This window comes from Octopus bimaculoides, chromosome 16 (assembly GCF_001194135.2).
Source record: "Octopus bimaculoides isolate UCB-OBI-ISO-001 chromosome 16, ASM119413v2, whole genome shotgun sequence".
Lineage (NCBI taxonomy): Eukaryota > Metazoa > Mollusca > Cephalopoda > Octopoda > Octopodidae > Octopus > Octopus bimaculoides.
The window spans coordinates 20,853,093-20,879,137 of record NC_068996.1 but is presented as its reverse complement, the minus strand read 5'-3'; the positions used below and the strand labels follow the sequence as shown (position 1 = coordinate 20,879,137).

Genomic DNA, 26,045 nt, shown 5'->3' with positions numbered 1-26,045 from the left:
ATATATATATATATATATATATATATATATATATATGTATATAAAGAGTGAATTTTTCCTATGTATAGTTAGAGTTGAATTGTTGATGTAACTATGATGTTCTGGTGATCTGATGAGCTAGCTTTCTTTTATTTGCATTAGTTTGTGGATATGCAATTGTATAATGGTGACTATACATATTAATGCAAAACACTTTACAGAGTGTCCTGGGTACATTTTACATGGCACCAATAGCAGTGAGGTCACTATCTAACTTGCAAGACAAGACTCCTCAACTGAGGTGATGAGTAGTATTGAGGGACAAAAAAAAAAGTCTTGCATTTGAGGGGAGAGACGACTGCCTCAGGTGGGAAGTGATTGACAATGTTGAGCGAACTGAGGACTTGAGAGGGCGAATGGACATAGGTAGTGGGAAGAGGTATTAGGAGGATATGTTATGAGGAAGAGATCCAACAGAGGTATATTGTGTACAGGTAGGCTGAAGGTGAGAGAAAGTTGAAGAAAATGCAGTGGATGTTGAGCATGGATGGGGTAAGTGCTTGTTGAAGTATATCAGGGGACAGATTGTATGTGCCAGTCAATTAGTTTAACCATTAATTTATGAAAACACACACACACACACACACACACACAGTCTCTCTCTCCAGCAGATTCAAATGTGAGTATGCTAATTACTGTTTTGTTATGAAGAAAATGCTTATCTTCATTTTTTTTCAAGAAAATAATGTGTCGCTCATGCAAAAATAGCTGTTTCAAGCTTACATTTTTTATTTCATTTCTGGCTGTTGTGGAAATATTTCAAATGTCTTAAACCTCTGAAGGATATTCTGCATTTATAATCCTGGTAACCCATAATCCTTCACAGGATTGTGGGTTACCATTACTCAAAAACTGGGATGTGTTCTGTTACTTGTATGATTAGAGAGTACCCACTCAGACTGTTTGTCCATGTTGCTTGATTTCCTGCTTGCTATGTTCTCTTCACTGAGTATCTGACTGGGTTGATAACTTGTGTTGGTTGACCTCATGCCACATGGTCAAAGCAGTATCTCGCAAAGCTGGAGTCTGACTGAGACCTTACCCGATGGGTTGCTCAGGAGAACCTGGGAATATACTGACAAATGGTGAATGCAGCAATACACTGCAACCATGCATGCCTTCACGTCTGACCTACATTTGTGTATTATGTAGTTTTGTATTGAGTTCTGTGATTTATCACTTCTTAGTGAATCAACAGAGACTCATATGTGTATTTTCTATATGCTTCTTTCTCATTTCTTTCATGTTTCTTCTTCTATTCAATTCCTTTTAGCTCATTAGGATATATGGTTTTGTGCCTGATGAATATGTTAGATATTTCTCAACATATGAAACTATTAGTAGCTCTTAAAGACATATATCGTGTCCTTTAAACAAATAATATTTATTTCTCACCAGATGAAGTACTCTTTTTGTTGAATTTCTTATCATGGAACAGTACATTATATATATTTAGGGTGTGGTGAATATAGTGTCATCTAAATTATGCAAAAATGAAAACAACACTGACATCTCATTTTAACAGATATATTTACCAAAATTACATAGAAATATCTTGAAATACCAAAGAGTAAATTTATTCAATAAAATTGCCATTGGCTTCAACCACAGCATCCAGACAACTTCAGAATCTCCTGCAATTCTTCTGAACGGTCTCCTTGTTTAAATTAGTGAATACTGCATAATCCTTGCCTTCAGTTCATCTTTGGTGTTACAAGTAGTTTTGTTGGTCTCTCGCTCAACTGTACCCTACATACAATAAACAAGGGAGTTGCAGTCTGGGGAGTTAGGTGGCCAGATGTTAGAGGTGGTGTGGTTGCAGAAATTTTCTGACAGCCATCACTGGGTTCTCCTGCTTGTATGACATAGTGCAGACTTATATGCGTATAATATATATATAATCTCTGTTGATTCACCAGAAGTGGTAAATTACAGATATCAATACAAGTTTAGAGTGTTATTTAATACATTATAACTGAAATGTTCCACTTTACAGTACTCTATGTTACTTGTTTTTGATCATGAGCTGGTAATCTGAGCTTGCTTTTCAAAAAAGATTCTTGAAATATAAAATGAGAGTTTGAAGAATTCACCTCTCTTCATGAAGAGAGGTGAAGAAGAAAGAAATACCTTTGTGAGTTTCAAATCAAAGATATGGTATAGTCTTTGTTTGAATGAAAAATTAAGAATTTTTACTCAGGGCATTAACAGTTTAAACAAAAGAACAGAATTGTTAGTGTTTTGTATGCACATAGTTAAGTATGTTTTATGTAAATACCAGCTTCCATGAACTCTGTTCTGGTTTCAAAAAAATGTTGATTTCAAAATATGTGTTATTAATACATGTTTTAATATGTGTGGACACATGTCACTGTCTGCATATACATATGTGTATATGCATGTATGTACATATGTGTGTGTGTATGTGTGCTTCCACAGGCAGACACAAAATGCTCATGTGTATATACATGTTGTGAGTAACCATGCAAATCCCTCTGCTGGAATCTGCTCTGTCCCCCCTCCTCTCATGGTGATCCTCTTATTCCCTAACATGAAGTTGAGCACATCACCTACCCTAGAGCTCATATTCCTGCCGTGAACTGCATAACACATAGCAATCTCAGTAGCTGCAAGTGGCATGATAAAAAACCCCACTTAGTCTATGCCATAAAGTGGTTGACATTAGGTAGCATATCCAGCTGTAAAAGCCATGCCAGAGCAGACATTGGAGCTTGATGTAGTTCTTGGACACATTGGTTCCTGTCAAACTATCCAATCCATGCCAGCATGGAACATGGACATTAAACGATGACGATGATGGTGATTAATTAAAAGTATTACTTTGAAACAATACTTAGATTACAACACAGTTTCATGAGTAAAGTTATTAGAGTAAACTTGCTCATATGAAGTTTTAAGACTTTTTATAATATCACCATGAGAACTAGAAATGAAATAAAAAATGTGAGCTTAAAGCAGTCATTTTTGCATGTTTCACTTACTAAGGTTTTTTTAAATGTAAGAACATAAACATGAGCATTTTTTTCAAATTTTCATTTCGTACTTCAAAAAAACATTCAAACAGTGAATATTTCAAAAGAAAAGCAGACTTGGATTACCAGCTGATGGTTGGAAATGAGTAACTCAAAGTACTAGAAATTGGAGCCTTCCAATTATCATCTATTGTGTGTGTACGTACTTATATCATCATTATCATCGTTTAACGTCTGCTTTCCATGCTGGCATGGGTTGGACGGTTTGACTGAGGACTGGTAAGCCAGGAGGCTGCACCAGGCTCCAATCTGATCTGGCAATGTTTCTACAGCTGGATGACCTTCCTAACGCCAACCACTCCGAGAGTGTAGTGGGTGCTTTTACGTGCCACCGGCACAAGACTTTTTCATGCCACCAGTGCAAGGGCCAGTCAGGAGGTTCTGGTAACGACCACACTCAATAAGTGTCTGTTACGTGCTACCTGCACAGGAGCCAGTCCGGCGGCATTGGCAGCGACCACGCTCGAATGTTGTTTTTCACGTGCCACTGGCACATGTGCCGGTAAGGCAACGCTGGCAATGATCATGCTGGAATGGTGCTTTTCACATGCCACCAGCACAGGGGCTAGTCTGTGACCCTGGCAATGATCACACTCGGATGTGCTTTTAACGTTCCACTGGCACGAGTGCCAATCAGGCAGTACTGTTATCGGCCATGTCAACGATTTTGATTTGATTTGATTTCACTTGCCTCAATAGGTCTTCGCAAGAAAAGTTTATTGTCCAATGAATGAGGGGTACTTGTATATGCATGCATATATATATACATATATATATATATATACACATACATGTACGTATGTTTGTATATGTGCATGTATGTATGTGTGTATATGTGCATCTATTTATGTGTATATATGTACATATAGAAATATTAACAAAACAATGGATTAAGCAACACGTTTTATTGCTTAATACTATAATCATTTCATCACCAGTTTACCAGATCATTGCCAAAATAATACCCAAATTGAATTGATATGTACATATATGTGAGTGTGTGTTTCACTTAATCATCATCATCATCATTGAGCATCTGCTTTCCATGCTGGCATGGGTTAGATGGTTTGATTGGAACTGGCAAGCTGGTGAGCTGCACCAAGTTCCAGTCTGGTTTGGCATGGATTCTATGGCTGGATGCCCTTCCCAACACCAACCACTCCAAGAGTGTAATGGGTGTTTTTAATGTGCCACCAGCAGAGGTGCTTTTATGTGCCACAGTCATGTGGCACCAGCATTAGCCACAACTACGATTTTACTTGGCTTGTCTAGTCTTCTCAAGCACAGCATATCACCAAAGGTCCCAGTCTCTTGTCATCACCTCCTTGAGGCCCAACATTTGAAAATCATGCCTCACCACTTCATCCCATGTCTTCCTGGGTTTGTATTTGGTTTACAAGATACTTGATGTGAATTTGTGTGTTGAAATAAGTTTTGTTGTGTCTTGAGAGAGTCTTTCCACCAATAATAATAATAACACACACACACAAGTTCACTTCTACTTCTTTATTATTAGTCAATTGGTTAAATAGCTAACCGACTAACTAATCACTTGTTTGTTTAATGTGTTGTTTGTTTGTTAGTCAAAGTTCTTTCATCACTGTTCACAACCTTTTCAGTGATTTAGTGACTTCCTCTCTCACTCCAAGGTCTGCTTTGAGTCTGTCTGAGAACTGGTCTTATGTTTATGTGTACACATGCTTGTATATGTGTTTGCTTGTATGTGTGTTAGCTAAGTGATGCACAGTACCAGAACTTTTGACTTGAGTCAAATACAGAAAATTACTCCATAACTTAGTAGAACTAACAATGTATGGTCTGAGAGAAACTACAAACATGCAGTTTACTAGAACTCCTGTCCAGCATGTTCTTTCATAAAGGTAGTTGAAGAGGTATTCAGAAAGAGGTCCAGGAATAAAACTGGTCTTCCAGTCTCTCTGCACAGGGTACTGAAATAAAGCTACATGTTATGACAAGCATGCAAGACAAGCACACTAAGTTTGCTCTGGGGAAAATGTCAAACTGATAGAAAAGCATAATCCCAAGAGATAGGAAAATTCTAATGAGATAATGAACAAAGATCTCAAATCAGCTAAATGGACTACTAAAGGATAGGGAGGAATCATATCTCAAATAAGGAGAGAGCAAAAAAAATAAATAATAAATAATAAAATCTAAAAACAATCCCTAAAGTTTTTTGTAGATTTGCAAAAGAGTCTGTTTCGGTACAAACAAGATAGGGTCACTGTTTGAAGAAAATGGCTCACTTACTATTGATCCTCAAAAGATATGTGAAATACTGTATGTGAATTACAAAATTATTTTCACATCTTTGGAACACTTGGAAATAAATATCCCTGATGAGTTCTTTGACATCATAGCTCTACATGAAGAGATGGTAATTAACAATTACATTGGAATAAAGGAAATTGATAGGACTAAGTAGGTGAACTTAAACATTCACATCTTATGTTTCACTATCATGTTGCATTAATTTTTGTACACAGTCATCATACAATCTACCTTTCATCCTGTAGGAGAGGATTTTTGTTACCAAGAGAGATGATAGCTCTCTGAACTTCTCTAACTGATTCTTATTCTAGAGACTATACTCTCTGAACATCCTCTTTGACTATTAACCCCCCTTGCAGATGGATTTAATATTGACACTCTGTGTTGTGTACTGGTATTAGGCCATTCAGTTACTTTATAATTTTTCATACAAGGAATTTTACAATGTATTTACAGATTCTTCTCAGTGTGGTGTATTTGAAAACACAGTGCTGCACAGAGTGAGACATCGCACTGCTCTCACACACACACAGTGTTTTAATGCAGTCAGTACTGCTTTCTGTCTGCAAGGGGTTAATTAGATCACCTAGGTAACAGAAACTACCCACTACCTCTAAGGATCCTTCTGGACATTTGAGAAAATTTGTTTCTGTGTGTTCTTAGTGTTCATTTGTTTATGCATACCTACCACATACAAAGCATATTTCTGATAAACTTCCTGCAATTCCACAGCACTTTGTATCCATAGTTTGCACTGGATATATCCTATAGATTTTTTACCTACAACTTTTCTACATATCGAGCAGAACCATTTACCTGAAGGGATTAGTGGTTTGTTGTTTTTCTGCTTACTAGAACTTTAGTCTTTGCTAAGTTAACTTTAAGGCCTTTTGATTCCAGGTTTTGCTTTTACACCTAGAATTTCATTTCTAATTCTACTGCAGATTCAGCTATAAGAACAAGATCTTGAACATATAGTGGTTCCCATGGGCACCTGCTCTTAAACTCTTCTTCTGGTCTGGAGGACAATGATAAATAGGAGGGGACTTTTGGCTGAGTCCTGGTGAATTCCTACTTGCATAAAAACTTTGTTGCTCTACTTATTACTACTTTAACCTTACTGACAGCACCCCTGAACATGGTTTGGATGGTTCCTTTCAACCATTCATTTGCTCCTCACTTCTACAGCTATCATTGTATCAGAAAGCAAGAGCCACTCTCAAAAGCTTTCTCCAGGATGACAAATGTCAAGTACATTTATTTACTTTTGGCTAAATGTTTGTTGCAGTTGCTTTACTATAAAAAAGGAGCATCAGTAATACTTCTCTCTGCACAAAACCCAATTGCCTCTCATCTAGTCTCACCGTGTTCCTAATGCGTTAAACTATAATTTTTTCTGTAACTTTCATTAATCTGGTCCAGCATTTTGGTACCTCTATAATTACATCTGTCTAAAGCATTGTCCTTAACCTTCCAACAGTAGATTATAAAGTTACTATGCCAGTCATTGGATATAATATCTTGTACAAGCTAACCATACAGGTAACAAGGTCATATCCTACTTCACCAGAGAAATTAAGCATCTCTGTGGTAATTCATGATGGACACGGGCTTTCCCAGTCTTCATATTCTTAATTGCTTTATTTATCAACCTGCTGTCAACTTGAATGACTGGTCATCCTACCGTGTTCACATTGAAAGCCTTCTTTCTCCCATACTTTCTCCATGTTTAGTACCCTTTCATAGAAGCATTTCTATTCCACTTTTGTTTTCAGAATCACTTAAGTACAAGTATAACATCATCTATATACCATTTCTCTCTCCTCATCTTGACTCACTCAGTTACAATCTTGCAATCTGGAACATCTCATGCCTCTGATTCTCATGCTGCTTCTCCTCTTGCTAAATGTACCTGTCACTTAGCTTCTCTTCTGATCACCTGGTATTGATCTCTGCTGCCCCCATTCTTCCAATCTTTCCAAACCTATTCTTTGTTTTTATGTTTGATTGTTCCACCACCATGTCACCCTTGATCTGGCTGGAACTTTGCACTAGCCACAAACCTGATCCACAAGTGAGTCCAAAAATGAAAGAAAGTAGCATTCAACACATTAGGTTAGAGTTACATGTGTTTAATAACAGTCTGACTCAGCTGCACGTGACTGTAAGTTTAATACACATGTAGGACACAGCCATCTAATCAGATGTTCAGATGCATCCATGAAACTTTAAGTCAAGTGGATCTAAGTCAAACTTTAAGTTTGTTTATGTGGCAATAAGTTTGCTAAGCACAGGCGTAGCTCTGTGGTAAGAAGTTTACTTCTCAATGACATGGTTCTGAGTTCAATAACACTGCCTGGCACCTTGGGCAAGTATCTTCTGCTATAGCCTTGAGCTGACCCTATCGTAAGTAGATTTGGTAGATAGAAACTAAAAGAATCCTGTCGTGTGTGTGTTTTGTGTGCATGTTGTGCATTATCCCACCAGTGCTTGACAACTGTTTTGCGCTTTTAACAAAATCCGGATACAGAGAAAGGTCTTATGAAATATTCTTTTTTAAATTCATTTCCATGTATTAGTTTAAATTTTCCTTTGTCTTCCCAATTCGTTCCAAGAAATCTTTAGAGTTGTGTGAAATGTACTCGTTATTACGTTTAATTGAAACTTTCAAATACAAATAGGTTAAAGTGACCTAATTTTAATAGAGTAAACTATTTACTGTACAATAGCTTTCTTTTGCTTCGTTTTTACATTCCCCTACAACGACCAACACCCCCAGCATACATATGTTCGTTATTAATTATATTTCTAATAAATTAATGAATTTTTTTTTGTTTCAAATCTATTATGTGAGAAATTATAAAAAGTAATTTTTATAAATTTTTTACAATTATTTACAAAGTATGTATTGTTCATTAATAAGTGATTCAAAATATTATTATGAACACATTAAAATGTCAACGAAATATATTTATTATGCTAAAATAATGGAGCATTAGTCATTTTAAACTATTATAATAAATGTCTGTGTGTGCGTCCTGAAAAGAAAAGTCACTGAAATACTATGTATCATTTATGATATTATATATATATTGTGTCTATATATAATGACTTTATCACATGCGTATAAAGTCATTATATATGTGTACGCGTGTGTGTGTGTGTGTGTCTGTATTTACTATTATCATTGTGTAAAAGTGAATAAACTGACTGACAGTATTTAATTACTGAATTGTTGATGAGTCATCAGCCTTTTCTATAGTTTTATTTCTTTACCAAAATCTCTGACTATTTCTTGTGCTTCTTTTCTTTTTATTTAATTTTGTTCACTATTTGCGGGGAGTGGGGGGTAGATATGGAGAGAGAAAGAGGAACAAATTTGGTTGATGATAAACAAAACTGCTGGATAGCATTTAAACAATAGTGTCCACAGCCTTGACATTATAAAAGGTACCAATCAAAGCCTTGTAGTGCTTTGATTTTGATATCAAGGAAACTATACATAGAAATAGTTCACAGAAAGTATGATCACTCACACACACTACACCTGTTCACTACTAGTTCTTGATAAAAATGCACCATATACTCCTTGTAAAAATGGTTAGCAAACAAGCAGAGACAGTATAGTTTTGTGACAATTCTTTTAATCGTGTCAAAAATATGATGACCTCTTTAATACTGGTGCCATGCAGGCGCATCTTAGGCCCCCAAGCAAATCAGTGTACTCAGCCCAATAATATTTATTTATTGACAGCAAGGCAAAGCATATATAAATCAAAATTGGGTTCCTAGACCCGTGGAACCCCTGGGCAACTGCCTAGTGTACCCATGTCTTAAAACAGTACTGGTGTTATGATATGCACCAAATGAAATGTACCAAGTACCCTGTGTAAAATGATTAGTAAAAGAAAAAGAATCCAACTGTAGAAACCAAGGTAAAAATTAATTTTATAATCAAGACATGGTCTTCTAACTCTTCCAGAAAATGAATTATCAGCTTCTTTCTACTGTTACACTGCTTCTAAGCAAATGTAAAAGTAAAAGATTGATCATTTTATATTAAAAGCATTTATATTAAATGATCAAGACAAAACAGTAGTAAATTTCCTACTTGGATGCTTATTTGAGTAAAATCTCATTTTCAATAATTTTCTCTTGATGAAATTTCAGCTGCAAGCCATTGCTCAATTCCATCTTGACATTTTAAACTAACTAACTGGCGATACAGTTTTTATTTACTGAAACCCTAGATCCTGGGGTTTCCACAATTACACCTGCTTTCTATTTTGGTGCCAGTATTTCTTGACATATACTTTGTGTTAATAGAAAGTATGAAACTTTAGTAGAATTTCTGTTGAAGATGTTATGCCTATTTTTTCTATTAATATGAAATGAGACTATCTCGAGAAAGATTGGAATTAATGGAAAAGGGAGTGGGTATCAAGAAACATTATCAGATGACTGAGAGAAAAATGAAACAGCAGATATACTAAATAAGGAAAGAATCATAGTGTGAAAGGTTTGTACATGTCCTGTTATGAGGGATTTCCAGATTACAAAATAGAATTTGGATGTTTTATTTGTGAAAAATGTGTATGGAATATAAGAGTTAAAAAGCATGGAAGTACTACAAGCAGTTGTTGAATGAGAAAAATACATGAGATAGGAACTACTCCAAGCAGACTGAATGAGGAGACCCATTATTGAAAGTGGTTGTTATACAGTTGAACTAGGTATTAAGGATATGAAAGCTAAGAAACCAGCCTATCCCTAGTCACTGAACTGCTGAAAATTAGGATTTGTTAATCACTTGCATTGTCAGTAAGGTGTACAAGAAGATGAAGTTCCAGGGTGCCAGGGACAAGGATGAAATTCCAGTAGGACATTCTGGGGAGCAAAGAGCCAGTGTAGCGATTAGTGCAGGATCTTAAGATGGAGTTGATCACAACATGCATAATTGTTAAAAGAGAGACAAGTGGGTCAGAAAATTTCTGAGTGGAAGAAGCATAAGCTCAGCTAGCTCTGAGGAGCAGAGGCCATTATAGTAGTAGTAGAAAAACAAAGAGAGGAGAACTGTAAGACCTGTGTACCAGAGACTGGAACATGTCTGAGTGACTTTATGCCACTCTTAGTCTGATGCTCATTTTCTAGATGCAGTTTAAGGTGTTTGTGTGTGCAACAGTAGCATCCTTTTTGTGTCAGATATGGGAGTAATACTCTATTGTGAATCTCATCTGAACTTTGTAGAGTATCAGTAATGGTTGGGGGATGAAGTGACATCTGACCATGAAGCCCTGAAGTGAAGGGCTAGGCTTTGGGATGCAGTCCTATCTATGGGAAATATGAATAGTGCATATTAGTTTCTTTGTCTCAATCTTTTAATAATAATTAGGCAAATTCAACTTTACGATGAAAGTAAACAAAGTTTGTCTTTAGAAGCATTGAGATGTATTGTATGAAATAGAAATAAATTTATTTCTCAAACACATGATAATGCTATAAACAGCGTGATCAGGATAAATTATCCATATAATGCAGAAAAATATGTTACCGGCCAGCCATGAGACTTGAACTCACATCTCTGTGATTACATGTCAAGTGTTTTACCGTTAAACTAAACTGCCCAGCAACAAATTCTTCTGCAATTTTAGAACTTATAAATTTAGCTTCATAAGACGCTAACGTTAAATTCAACTTTACGATGAAAGTAAACTAAGTTTGTTCTTTTTTAGAAGCTTCGAGATGTATTGTAAGATACAGAAATAAATTTATTTCTCAAACGCGTGATGTAATCACAGAGATGTGAGTTCGAGTCTGAGAAATAAATTTATTTCTGTATCTTACAATAATTAGGCAGTATCAGTAATAATTACTCCACCTAGTCTTGCAAGAAAATAAGTAAAATGAAAATAAGAGTAAAAATTTATTTTCTAAAACCGAGTTTGCCTTTTCTTTAGCTGATCTCTGTATTAGTTTCCGAATTCTTTTTAACTGATCTCTATAAAAGTTTGTTAGTTTTTTTTTTCCTTTAATTGATGTTTGTATGTGTTTATTTGCAGAGTGTTACTGAGGTTCCTGGCCGTCAGCTTATACACAATGGAGAACTAACTGAACTGGATCCTGAAACCTTTTCTTCTAACCATGCTGTGCATGCTTTTCTTTTAAATGATAGTTTAATGATAGCATCATTACTACCTCATCGGTAAGCCACATATTTAAACTTCCATTGCTGTCATTCTTATTGTTGCAGTAATTAGATGTCGTTAACTATTAATAATAATAATCCTTTCTACTAGACCAGGTGTTGCAACCACTTAAACACATAACGCATGACACACCATGCACCTATTCAAGCAATGTTATTTTGATGGAGAGAGTGAGTTAATGTACAGCACATTTTGATCACTATAAACAAATCATTTCTGCAGGTTGTTTAGGAAAAAAAACTGAGTACTCATACGTTGTCTTTGACAAGTGAGCCCATCATTGTTATACAGTATTTGTAGAGCATCCCGTTCAAATTGGGACATGGTAGAGCTGTGTTGTCATTATAAATGATATTATTATAATGGTGCCAGACATGGAAATTGAGGTGTTCAGCAGCTATTGAAAGGAGAACAAGATTTAGACAGGCACAAAGCTTAACCCAAGTAAATCAGTAGGTTTGCAGCTCAGCACTGGGAGAGATAAGTCCATGCTATTGGACTGCATTGTGGAAAGCCGAATGAGCAGCCCTGTTAAATTACTTGTGGTCTGATTCAGTTTGGACTTCCATGTGCATACAAACTGGGATGTGATTATGAGCATTGTCATCCATAAAAGGCTGAGAAGAGGTTAAGTCTGAAAAGTCAAGCAGAAATGGCAAATGCACCTACCACCACCTTTATATATTACTACCTGACTACTACACCTTGCCCTAGTTTTGTATGACTAGATTGAAACATCTGTTCTTTGAATTCTTGTCAAAAGGACATGTTCACTAGTCAGGCAGTCCACTTACTGCTTACACCATGGCTGTTGATGTGCTGATATGTTCTGAGGTTGTGATGGCTACAAAAATTTCTAGACAGTGAGCAAGTGTGGTTGTCTTTTGTTAGGCATGTTTTTTCACAGACTGTTTCCATGTATGAGCTACTGTCTTGAATGAAACAAAGATCAAATATGAGCACTTAGTAACAAGGATGTCATTAGGCACTAACTGTCCTCTGTCAGTTAGCAAAATGTAGTTGGTGGAGCTTCTATGTTGTTCTATAGAGGGCTAGTGGTAGGGAAGAATTGCAACAGGAAAATTCTCAGCATTGACAAGATTGAACTGGCTGGTCTGTTCAGGAGAATTTGTGGCTGGTAGTTCTGTCAGGAGTGGACATCACTGCAAACTCTACAAGCTTGAAAGTGTCATTAGCTGGGCCTGTCTGAGATACATGCAAAGTGATGAAACCATTTTGTACACACTTATTCAGTGTCTGAACATTACTGATTTGTTGAGTTTTGTTATAGGACAGTTGGTGTTGGAAGTAGGATGGAAATGGATCTGGCTGTCAGCCAAGTCTAGTGTGAAAATCGCCCTACCATCTACCTTTGACTGAGAGGGTTAGGCAATTTACTTGTGTTTGATGCCTATAGCAAAAGAGGTTTTGTCATAGATGAAACTGAAAGTATTTTGTCTGTCTTTACATTCTGAGTTCAAATTTCACTGAGGTTGACTTTGCCTTTCATCCTTTTGGGGGTCAATAAAATAAATACCATTTGAGTATTGGGGTCAATGCAATCAACTATCCTCCTCCCCCAATATTTTAAGCCTTGTGCCTATAAAAGAAAGAATTGTTATTATTATTATTGACTTTTGCTTTGTGTTTGTAAAAGTTGGTTCCAAGTCTCACCCAGAGACCTTAAGAGACTACAAGTTAGAAGTTCATGTTGGTGTTATGCCTAGGGTGTCATATATTTGGTTTTGCATGTAGCATTGTTCTAGAGAATGTTTAAGAAAACATAAGAAAATTATGAGTTTGTTTTAAAATTTGAGATTACATAGACAGTATTTTACGTAGGATATGGGTAGTTCCCATGAGCACTATCTTTTGAATTTCTGCCATTATGGGATTTCCTGGTATCTGAGTTAGGTGGTAATCAACCCCTTTTGCTATCATTCCTAGGGCACCTATGACAACAGGTATTGTTTTAGTCTTGAGGTTCCACGTTTTGCCAATTTCTATTTCAAGATCTTTATACTTGCTCAGTTTTGGTATTTCTTGACAGATACATTTATATTGATTGGTACAGTCATATCAATGAGGAGGCATGATTTTTGTCTGAAGTCTTTCAATATGATGTCTGGCCTATTCGCATCTATCTTTCTATCAGTTTGAATGGTGAAGTTCCAGAGGAGTGAGATGTGATCATTTTCAAGCACTGAAAGTGGTTTGTGTTCCCACCAGTTCTTATCATGGGGCAGGACCAGGTTTTTGCAAATTACCCAGTGAATATATTGTGCAGCTCTATCATGCCTGTTGAGATACTCTGTAGGCACAAGAAGACTGCACATGGAGACAACATGATCAATGGTTTCATTTTATTGTTGATATACACAATATGTTGGGTTACTGCCATTCTTTAATATGTTGGCCTGGTAGTTTCTTGCAGGTAAGCATTGATCTTGGGTTGCTATTATAAACCCTTCTGTTTTTTATTCTAAACCAGAAGACACAAACCATTGATAGGTAAGGGCTTTGTCAACATTGGCACTATTAGCTGCCTTTGGGTATATTTGCCATTGAGAGGTTTTTCTTGCCATTTATCAGTAAGAATATCTAAGGCAGCAGTTTTAGTACAGGTTTTCATACGCTTAGCTTTTTCTGTGCTTGTTTCTAGTACGACTAATTCTGGGATTTGTTGTATTTGGAAATTACTTAGATGTTCCTCTGCCTGTTTTGTTACTGAGTATGATGCTTTCTTGTCTTCATGCTTTGAGACAATTGTTGTTGTTGTTTGTTTGTTTTTTGTTGTTGTTTTTTTTCTCAGAAATCTTGGATTATTTTGTTTTCCCACTACACTGCTAATTGCACCATTTTCTGCACACTGTATGCACTTTTTTTTTTCATATTGCATTGAAAATTCTCTACTTAATGTGTAACCATTTTCGGAAAATCTTTGAATAATCATTATCATTTATGTCGAGATTTTTCTCTGTTTTACGTTTTTCCTGTTCTATTTACATCTATTTCAGTATCTTTATAGTTGCAAAGTTTCTTCTGTGTCTTTGAAGACATATCAAACATGTTTGAATTGATACATCAATTAGGAGATGTATTTACATTTACAGCTACATGTCAGTCAGCATCATCATGACTGTGAGCTAGCAGAATAGTTATTGTACTGTACAGATTGTTTAGTGGCATTTCTTCCAGCTTTTAACATTGCAGGTTCAAATACTGCCACGGTCAACTTTGTCTTTCATCCTTTCATACCAATTAAGCACTCGGGCCAATGTAATTAATTAAATCCTTTCCCCTAAAATTACTAGAATGTTTATCTACTGCTACTGTTGTTTATTATTGTTATTATTAATTATTATTGGTGGTGGTAGTAGTAATAGTAGCAGCTTGTTTTTAAAGTTGTTGCTGTCGCTTACAATATGTAAATATCTTTAACACTTTAGAATTTAAAGTGGCTGTATCAGGCCCAAATATTCTATCTATTGTATGTTCAAACTGACCAGATCTGGCCTCTCACACCAACCCTACAATGTCATTTTAAAATACACAATCACATCACTGAAATCTCAAAGCTACAAGATAATGCTTGATTAACTCAAAGCTATGCAAATAAATAGGCATTACATTTGACAGATTAATCTGAATGCTAAAGGGTTAATATGGCTCCAGAGAAGGTTTGGATTCTTGATGGAAAAAGGTATTAGGGTTTATTTTATCAATAGAAAGCAGAACATTAAGCACCTATCCTAACATAAAATAAATTTTGGCATTGGCTATTTTACAGTTTATATTTTTGTAAGTATTTGTTTATTTGTTGCAATGGAGTTGTAGAAAAAGATGATAGCTACAAATACAAGGAGTTTGAAAGACTTTTTTAAAAAATTTTTCAAACGAAATAGGTACAGGCAGGGCTGTGTGATGAAGTAGTTTGCTTTACAACCATGTGGTTTCGAGTTTAGCCCCACTGTGTGATACCTAGAGTGTTTTCATGTATGCCTCCAGGTCAACCAATATCTTGTGAGTGAATTTGGTTGATGGAAACTATGTGGAAGCTCATTGTTTGTTTATGTGTGTATGTGTGTGAGTGTATTCCTCACCAATGCTTGATAACCAGTGTTGGTTTGTTTACATCCATGTAATTTTGTGGTTCAGCAATAGAAACCAATAAGTACAAAACTTAAAATGTAAGTACTGGTGAGTGATTTTTTCAACTAAAACAGTTGAAGCATGGCTACAGTCCAACGACAACGACTGAAATAAGTAAGGTTAAAAAGATAATAGGAAAGATAAAATCTCAAATTAAAAAAAAAAAAAAAAATCTATGACAAATAGTTGACAGAGTTATGACAACAGACATTCAGTTTGAAAAATATGTAGGAAAATATGACGATGATGGAAAAAGTAGCAGCAACTAGAGCAGTATTAAGGCATTGAGCTGGCAGAAGTGTTTGCATACTGGGCAGAATACTTAGCAGTATTTCGTCTGCCTTTATGTTCTGACTTCAAAATCTGCTGAGGTTGGTTTTACCTTTCATTCTTTTGGAGGTCAGTGTAATCAACTTAATCTCTTCCCCCAAATTGCTGGCCTTGTGCCAAAATTTGAAACCCATATCTAGAGTAATAGTTGCTTTATTGGTTTTGTAAACCTATGATGATGATGATGATGAAGTACTTGCTTAACTCTGTAGGAAAAACAATTAACATGTGACATTTCCCTTTTGTTCAAGGAATTCATCAAGCTAAGGAAAATGGTTTAATCTGTGATTTTCAAAGAAAGGGTTTCCTTATACCCACAAAGGAACAGTTAGCAGTCATGGTTGATTATGTAGTATGATGTTTACTCCATTGCCCAGACTAAGGCACAATGTGTGCATGGGCTCTAAGACTAAAGATAAGGTGAAGCAGGTAGAGGTGGCCTGCCTCTACTATCACAATATATGTAGAGACAAAACACAAAGATTACAACCAAAGAAATTGTTACAGATGTCAGCCTCCAGCTCGTTGTTACCTTTGTGGCATAGTACGGAGTTAATATGAAACAATTTCTGGCTGGGTGGGAGTATGGGGGTCTGCATAGATAAGTATATTCTGATGACCTCTTGAAGATGAAAATAAAAATTATCTTGGAGTTGTTTTCCATCATAGGGAAGGCGATCATACTAGTGGTGAAGGGCAGAAAGTCCATTTGTTAGACAAATGGAAATAAGTGTCTTTTGAAGACTTATTGCCGAGAGAAGAAGAGAAGCAAAAGAAGAATGAAAGCAGTGGACAACAGCATCAGGTTTTTAAAAAAATCAGTTTCTAGAGCACCAGCAATCACCTATTTGTGGATTGTGGAAAAAATAACTTTGTCCCTAGTTACAGGAACATTCAAGAAGCCAAAGAGTTTGCTCCCTTGACACAGGGCTGACTAGAAGATACAACTAGTAGCGCCTTCACATTGTCTTTTGATAGTAGATGAAAATAAAAGATAGACCAGGATGGCAAACTACATGAAAAGGTGCCCTCCCTCACAGAGTAGCTGAAATTCTCAGTGCTGACATAGGACCTCAATCTCTTAACTTTAATACTAACCCTATTACATTACAAATTAGGTCATACTTTCTGAGGAAGAGATAGATAAAAAAAAATAAGAAGATTCCCTGAAGAGTATATGGTAACAGACACTCTCTTGGTAGTTTGAAGGGGCCTAAAAGCCCAAAAGATGTGGAACTCTGCATGATTCACCTACATTTAAAAGCAAAATGCTAGTATTATCTCTGTGGAGTTGTAAAAAAGAATAAATTCACTCTGTTCATGAAATGAATAATCATAGTAATCCTTTCTAATATAGGCACAAGGCCTGAAATTGTGGGGTTAGTCGATGACATCGACCTCAGTGTATCACTGGTACTTAATTTATTGACTTTGAAAGGATGAAAGGCTGAGTCAACCTCAGCGGAATTTTAACATAGTAACAGGTGAAATACCAATAAGCATTTCATCCAGCATTCTAACAATTCTGCCAGCTGACCACCTTAATCATAATAATTCTTTCTGCTATAGGTATTAAGCCTGGAATTCTGGGGGAAAGGGTTAGTCGATTACATTGATCCCAGTACTTGACTAGTATTTATTTTAGCAACTCCCAAAAAGATGAAAGGCAAAGTTGACCTTGGTGGAATTTGAACGTAAAGAGGGATGAAATGCCATCGAGTTCACCACAGTTATAATGATGATAGTAATAACAACAACAACAACAATAACCTTCCACCCCACCTAAAACTATTAAGGCAGTGAGCTGGCAGAATTTTTAGCATTTTTATTGTTCAAATTCTGCCAAGGTCAGTTTTGCCTTTCATCCTTTCTAGGTCAATAAAATAAGTACTAATTGAGTACTGGAGTCAATGTAATAGACTGACACTTCCCCAAAACTGCGGGCCTTGTGCAAAAATTTGAAACCATTATCATCATCATCATCATCATCTTTAACATTCATTTTTCCATGCTGGCATGGGTTGGATGGTTTGATTGGAGAGCTGCACCACATTTCAGTCTGATTTAGTATGGTTTCTACAGCTGGATACCCTTCCTAACACCGACCATTATTATTATTATTATTATTATTATTATTATTATTATAATAGTGACAATTAATTTATTTTTTATTAACTGAATATGAAGTGTTGTTCTGCCCTTTTTATTGTTGGTGAATTTTATTTCTGCAGACTTTACTGTCAGAATTTCATCATTAGTGTTTCTAAATCATCAGGCTCATATTTTGGTCATTAGAGTTATATGTCATCAGTCACACACTGTTAAGGTTACATTTAGGCTCTTTGGTAGCCTCTCTTTCACACTTGACCCTTATCACACATCTCCCTTATCACTCATGTATCAGCATAGTGTATGGATGGGGAGACTATACCAGGCAGCCACATTATATCCATATGTTTGCTATTATCAAAGATATGTTACATTTAAGGAAATGGGTAGTCAAAACCCATACTATGCCACTGAATTATCTTTATCTTTTATTTGTTTCATTCATTAGAGTGTGGCCATGCAGGGCACTACTTTGAAGGGTTTTAGTTGAACAAATAGACCTTGGTACTCATTCCATTAGTCTTTTTTCAAACTGCTAGGTTATGGGTATGTAAACAAACCAACGCTGGTTGTCAGATGATGGTGTGGGACAAGGATTAACACAAAGGTGCGCGTGCACACACACACACACGTGCACACATCAGACATGGCTGTGTGGTAGGAAAGCTTGCTTCTCAAGCACATAGTTTTGGGGTCAGTCCCATTGCATGGCACATTGGGATAGTGTCATTTGCAATAGCCTTGGATCAACCAATGCCTTGAGATTGAATTTGGTTGGCAGAAGTTCTGTTGTGCATATACATATATAAAGAGCACAGTATATATATTTCAATTGATTTTAATCGATTTAAATTTCTTTTCTATTTGAAAATTGGTTATGAAACACGTGTAATCTTTTTATTATATTTATCTTATGATATTTACTTTACTTTATATTATACTCGTTTATTGTGCTTTTAATTATTAATTTTTCTATATGTGATAGTGGATTTTCATCGATGAGTTCTTGAAAATTGGTTATTTTCCCTAAAACTATATATTTTATATATATATATATATATATATATATATATATATATATATATATATACAGTGACAGGGTAGTTAACTGCCCCATGACCATCTCTAGAATCACTAGACTAGATTAGTTTTGCCTGTTTCATAGGTATTATCAGTAGTTACTGCTCAAACGGTTGATAGCTTGGCTAAAATTTCTGCCAGTATATATATTTTTACCATGAAAATTTATGGCTGATTTAGCAAAATGCTAATACATGCACTCATATGTTTGTGTGTATGTACATATATGTCCTATGTATGTCTTTAACCTACATCAAGTAGTAGGGTTCTGGTTTGGAAGTTCCAGAGTTTTGAAGATGTTGAAGCATCTCTTAGCCACTATTGTTTGCAGGACTAGTCACAGTCCCAACTATGGGTGAACTAGCATATGTGATGACAATCCATCTCAGTGCAGGAACACAGAAATACTCTTGGTTGGTGTGAGGGTTCACAATAAACTACTGGCAGTGAGAGACCCCTAGCTGTTGTCACAACATCCTTCTAGAAGAGAGACACTTTGCAAGATGTGTAGTTTCATGTGAATACTTGTTTGGTCACTTTGCTTCAGTGTATCACTAGATACTAATGATTGAGACTCAGGGAGTGGTACCTTTAGTGTAGCTAGAGTGTGTGATGCTCCCAGTCCCTACAAAAAAACACATATTGTGTACAGCAGACCCAAAAGTGCCACCCCTTTAAAAGTGCCACCCAGGGTGGAGCGCCCCTACTGTGAGCAGCTACGTTAGTGAGTGGTACTCATGTTGTACAAGCATTTATCATTATAATCCAATGACTTATTATGACCTCATTTTGTCATTCCGTCTACTGAAAGTCCTATGGTGATGGAAGTGCAGACCTAATCAATTGGAAGTATGCAATAAGTTACTACTTTTGCCCGTTACCTATGCTTCAAACCTTGCAGATCAATAACAGGACTGAATATCCATCTGGAAGGTTATGGACAGAAATTCAGAAATGCTATTGACAATGCAGGTGTATAATAATAAAATAAAAAGGCTCAGGTTTTGAGTTCTGTTTCATCATCTGTGTTTGTGACATTTTTGTCTGTGACTTTATTACCGGTCACCATACAACAGCTTAAGAAAGTAACTTCCTAGCAAATCAAAGTCTTTGGGCTATCCCTATTTTTGCTTCTATAAAATTATTCTTGATCCCAAGAAATACATGAATATCACATAATCGTATTTTTTTGTCACCATCAATCAGTTTTAAGAGTTATTCTTTCATAAACCAGTGAATTTTCTTAATTATCTTTCATAAACCAGAAAAGAAGTCAATGAATTTTAATACTGAAATCCCATCTGATTATTTTTAATGCATGTTCTTTGTTTCTACATTTTTATAATTTTTTTAAATATTAAATTGCTTTGTCTTTAATTCTTTAATAATATCTTTTAAAAATATTTAATCACTTTTAGACATGTTTAAAATAATTTGTAGAATTGGGTCAGTGTAACCTAATTTCAATAATATGACCGGAAAATATTTTAGAAGTCATATTAGTTAGAAACTGTGACTTGCAGGTTTAGTGAAACAAGAATAGACAGAAAAGTAGATATATGGGCCAAAAAATGATTTCAAAGGTTTGGTTAGTACTGCTTGATTTTCCATTATGGTGACCACTGCAGTGCAAGATGTGTGCAGCTGAAATGTGAAACACTTTTGCATTTCAGATTTGGTTAATTGACATGCCTCTATCAACGCATAACAGCAAATTAACTCACTGATATGCTTTGCCCTCTTTTGGTTCCTTCTGACGTTACTACAATGGCTTCTATTCATTTGAACTAACATGTGGCTACCTCTCCAGAGTCCACCTGATGCAGCTGCAGCCATTCTTTTCACTATCCATATGCTCTTAGTGTATAGAAATAAAGTCAATTAAAATATTGGAGGCAGTCACTTTTCATTTAACAGTCATAAATGATAGTTACAGTGTAATTAAACCTATTTTAATTCACTTATTAACTGGTAATATGTGACTTCATCTATCTGAACAAAATCCAATTAATTTGATATCTTGAATTTTAAAATGAAGTTTTATTTAAAAGTGTGTATGTGTGTGTGTGTGTGTGTGTGCATGCTGTAACTGTTTTTCCTGTGGCTTTTTTTTTTTTTGTGAATTTTTCTTTTACAACTTTTCTCCTGTGACATTTTACATGATGATGACATCAAATCACTCTGTTACCTGCAAAACCCTAAACTAAATATATTACACAGACTGCCTTATTTTTCCTTAGAACTTCTGATCTCTGCAATCTTCCCTTTCCTGTCCCATGTTTCTAGTTAGGAATTCAGATATGAAAAACCATTTGCCTCGTTGTATTAGAAAAACTAAAAATTAGATCAACTCTGATGTTTTACTCCTAAAAGACAAAACTGACAAGATAGTCTGATGAGGAATCTAGTCTGGTGTAGCAATGTCAGAAAAAACTTAGAGAAGACAAAGCATATAAGAGGGCTAGTGGTTTTTATGTGCTCTGGAGGAAGTTATGTCAATCAGACAAAATACACATTTCATTCACCTCACATCACATGACATTTGCAGTCATCTCTCAAACCAATAAGGATAATATTTCTGCTGCTCAGACTTAACATCTGCTGGAAATACAGAAACACAGAGGAAAAAAGGGTCGAACCAAGCACACAACAGTATTTTAAAGGATTAAGATATCTTATTAGTGTTAACATAGTTCTTTTTTGGAGGCTAGAATTCCAGTAACACATACTACCATTAATGCATGATGAATGAATGAGGGAGCCTTTATGCAATCACTAAACCTGTTAGTAGTAGCAGCTAAATCTCCTTCATATCATGGCTTACCGTCTTGAAGAAAAAGCTGTGTTAGATTAAGATGAAGGTGTTAAGCTTATGGTATGAATCCTAGAAAACCCTAGTCGTAGGGAAACAAATTATAGGATGGACAATGCTAGAATGCCTTTAATCTGCTGGATTACGGTTGACCTGGTGCTAAACAACAACAGTAGCAGCAGCAACAGTAGCCGATATATATCTCAGGTCATTATGTTAGGTTGTTGTATTGTTATAGTTCGCATCAGTCTAAGATGATTTATGTTTAACATAAATGACCTGTGACATTTATTTTATAATGAAGTATTAAAAATCACTTTATTACAATGTTTAACATGCCCACACTCTTTCCCTCTCCCCCCTTTTTCTCTCTAATGGTATGTCATTGGATAAACTATGTCCAACATCAAAGGAATACATTATTATTTATATATATATATATATATATATATATATATATAGAAAAATGCTAGAGATTGTTTAAGAAAGACTATAAATGAGACAAGACCAACTGTAAAATACACCAGAATCAATTAGTAGTGTCTAAAGTAATTAGGAGATTAAATTAATGAAGCCATGGAAAGTTGAACTAAAGACACAAAGATAATTATGAGTAATGGTATTTAGTTACTCACTGACTTCTACAATAAAATTATGGTGTGAGGTGTTCTTTTCAATTACGTAGCAGAACTGTTATTAACTGTTAAAAAGGACAGACTGATAGCACAGTGGAGGAATGGAGTGGACTAGAACTAATGAACATGTAAAGAGGAGAATTGTTACAAACTTGAATGGAGGGAGTTATTTCTCTTCCTTTTCTCTTTTACACCTTTGACAAAAGTTGGGAGATTTTTTTTTTTTTAATTAGGTATTTACATCTTTTTTAGAGAAATACTTGTATAACTTTTTTTTTTTCTATCAGTAATGCATCCCTCCTGACTAGTAATGTAGTTGGTATTGGTTGATGTTCAGTTAGAACTCCTCTATACTGATTTCTGCAGGATAAAATTCAGGAGAGCAAGGATTCCAGAAACTTAGCAGTCTCTTCCTCTAGGACCATCTGAAAAAAAATTTAGTATTTAGGTGTCAAGGAGCGTGCTTCCCAACCACTTGATTCTGGATTCAGTCCTGTTGTGTGGCATGATGGGCAAGTGTCTTCTACTATAGCTTCAGACCGACCAAAGCCTTGTGAGTGCATTTGGTAGATGGAAACTGAAAGATGCCCATTACATGTGTGCATGTGTGTGTGTGTATGTGTGAGTACAGGGGTCAACTCATTCAACTAAAAAATTCTTCAAGGTAGTGCCCCGCCCCAGCATGGCCACTAAATGACTAAAACAGATAAAAGATAAAAGAATTATTTTGGATAAGAGGGATTAGGTATAGAGGGTTGACAAGATGGGCAGTACAGGCACATCAGGTATGCTGAAGTTGAACTGCACAGGGAAAGAGCAGAGGCATAAAACTGCCTGCCTACAGCTTCCCTCAATCTGCCCTTGGATTGATGAGTTTGTTGTATCACGTTATCATTGCACATGTTAAGCTAGTAGAGAGCTAGTAGTATCATTAGCAAGTCAGACAAAATGCTTAGCAGCATTTCTTCTGGCTCTTTCCCTCCTGAGTTCAAATTCTACCAGGGTCAACTTTGCCTTTCATCCTTTTCAGGTCAATGAAATAAGTTCCAATTGAACACTAAGGAATCGATGATCATCAGCTTATGTCCTTCCTTAAAACTGCTGGCCTTGTGCCAAAATTTGAAACTGTTATTTTGATTTTTTATAAATTGATTTTAATTGAGTTTTTACCTGTAATTTGGGATTTTGTCCCTAATATTATTATTATATGTATATATATATATATATATATATGGCATGGTTTTGATGGTTGTTGGCATCCAGCTATAGAGACCATGCAAACAAATAACGGAGCATAATGCAGTCCTTGGGTTCAATGTATCCTGTCAAACTGTCCAACCCATATGAGCATAGAATGCCAATGATGATGATGATTGTGTGTGTGTGTGTGTGTGTGTGTGTGTGTGTGTGTGTGTGTGTGTGTGTGTGTGCAGGCACGCATACAGAGCAACAGTTATAATCATATATAGATACACAGATATGTATTATCAATTTCTCTCATTCATTTCAGTCGTGGTCCAGTTCGTTTCCGATTCCAAGGTTTATATGAACTTGATAGTTTGGCTGTTGTTAATGTGCGTGATGTTGACACAGTGAAGAATGCCTTTAAGATTCTCATGTTTCCTGACTCCCGAATTTATCAGACAGACAGTGCAAAATCAAAAGTAAGTATCAAAAATAACCATAATTATAATATTTTTACAGTCCTTACCAACTTTGTTTGGTCTTTGTATGTTCCCATAAATTTTCCATTGAATCACATTGGTTTCTTAACTCTTTGCCTGTCATGTGTATCATATGAGATACACACAACATATTTTCTGACATCCATGCTTCATGTATGATGCACATTACCAATATTTTTAGCCACCAGAATATTTTGGGATCTATAAAAGTTACGTTTTTTATTACAAGAGCTAACTAAAAGTTAGAAAACAAGTGTGGACATTTAGGACAAACTTATGAGAATGCTTTGAACAGGCAAAGGTTTAAATGAACTCTAGTGATTTTTTTTTTAATTGCTTGTTGTGAAGAATCAAGATCAAAAAAAAAGATTTAGAAAATTTCCAGGTAACATTTTAAAATCAATTAATTACTTTATTCATTTTTATTTAGCGCCAATGGCTAGATATTCTTGAAGATTCAAAAAAGAAGAAAGCTGCTCGAGACAAACAGAAAAAGGAAGCAGCCATGCGTTTAGCAGAACAACAAGCTACTGTTGCTCATACATCAGTATCAAGTGAACCGTCGAATCGTAAATATTGACTCTTATTGACTAATTTCTTTTTCATGCTGGAACTTTCTCTTGGACATTTTGCAATGAATGTCACAAGTCAACAAATCCACGATCAAAACTGTTTCAACCATGATGGCCCTGATTGACTTTAAACTACATTTATATCACATGTACTTCTTCTAATGTGATAGGATGTAATTCAAAGGAGATTTGGCTGCTATTTTTAGTCAGTTAAGTAATCATATATATAGTGGGTCTATCATCGGCTTATGTTGGCGGTGATGTTTAAGCATAGGTCTACTTAAACAATAAGAACTATGATCAAAGAGATTCCAGGTGTGACCATCATTTAATGGAATTTTTTCCAAATTGCATTGTATTTTCGGTAGAGATACATAACTAAATGTCCAACAAGTTAACCTTTTAGCATATAAACCAAACATAACCTGTTTTATGTTCAAACCAACCAGATCTGGCCTCTCATACCTACCCTATAATGTCTTTCTAAAAAATGAACAATCACATTATTGAAATCTCAAAGCTTCAAGATAGAATACATGATTAATTCTAAACAATGTGAATAAATAAGCATTACATTTGGTAGAACAATATGAATGCTAAAGAGTCAAAACAGTTCATCTTCATACACAGTAGTCACAGGAGTGGCTGTGTGGTAAGTAGCTTGCTTACCAACCACATGGTTCCAGGTTCAGTCCCACTGTGTGGCACCTTGGGCAAGTGTCTTCTACTATAGCCTCAGATCGACCAAAGCCTTGTGAGTGAATTTGGCAGACGGAAACTGAAAGAAGCCCGTCGTGTGTGTGTGTGTGTGTCTGTCTGTCTGTCTGTGTGTGTGTGTGTGTGTGTCCCCCCACACACACACACACACACACTATTGCTTAACAACTGACGCTGGTGTGTTTACATCCCTGCAACATAATGGTTTGACAAAAGACACCGATAGAATAAGTACTAGGCTTACAAAGAAATGGGTCCTAGGGTTGATTTGTTCGACTAAAGGCAGTGCTCCAGCATGGCTGCAGTCAAATGACTGAAACAAATAAAAGAGTAAAAGAGTCCATCTGCATGTAAATGGATACT

At 35.8% G+C, this 26,045-nt stretch overlaps 1 protein-coding gene across 1 annotated transcript in view; it reads left to right on the top strand.

The window, feature by feature from the left end:
* LOC106872839 (exocyst complex component 8) overlaps positions 1–26,045 on the top strand; it is a 108,283-nt gene that overhangs the window by 49,966 nt on the left and 32,272 nt on the right. The window contains exons 5-7 of the mRNA XM_014919972.2: positions 11,444–11,586; positions 24,219–24,372; positions 24,824–24,962. Of these exons, the coding sequence (XP_014775458.1) occupies positions 11,444–11,586; positions 24,219–24,372; positions 24,824–24,962 (436 nt within the window). The remainder of the gene's footprint in view (positions 1–11,443; positions 11,587–24,218; positions 24,373–24,823; positions 24,963–26,045) is intronic.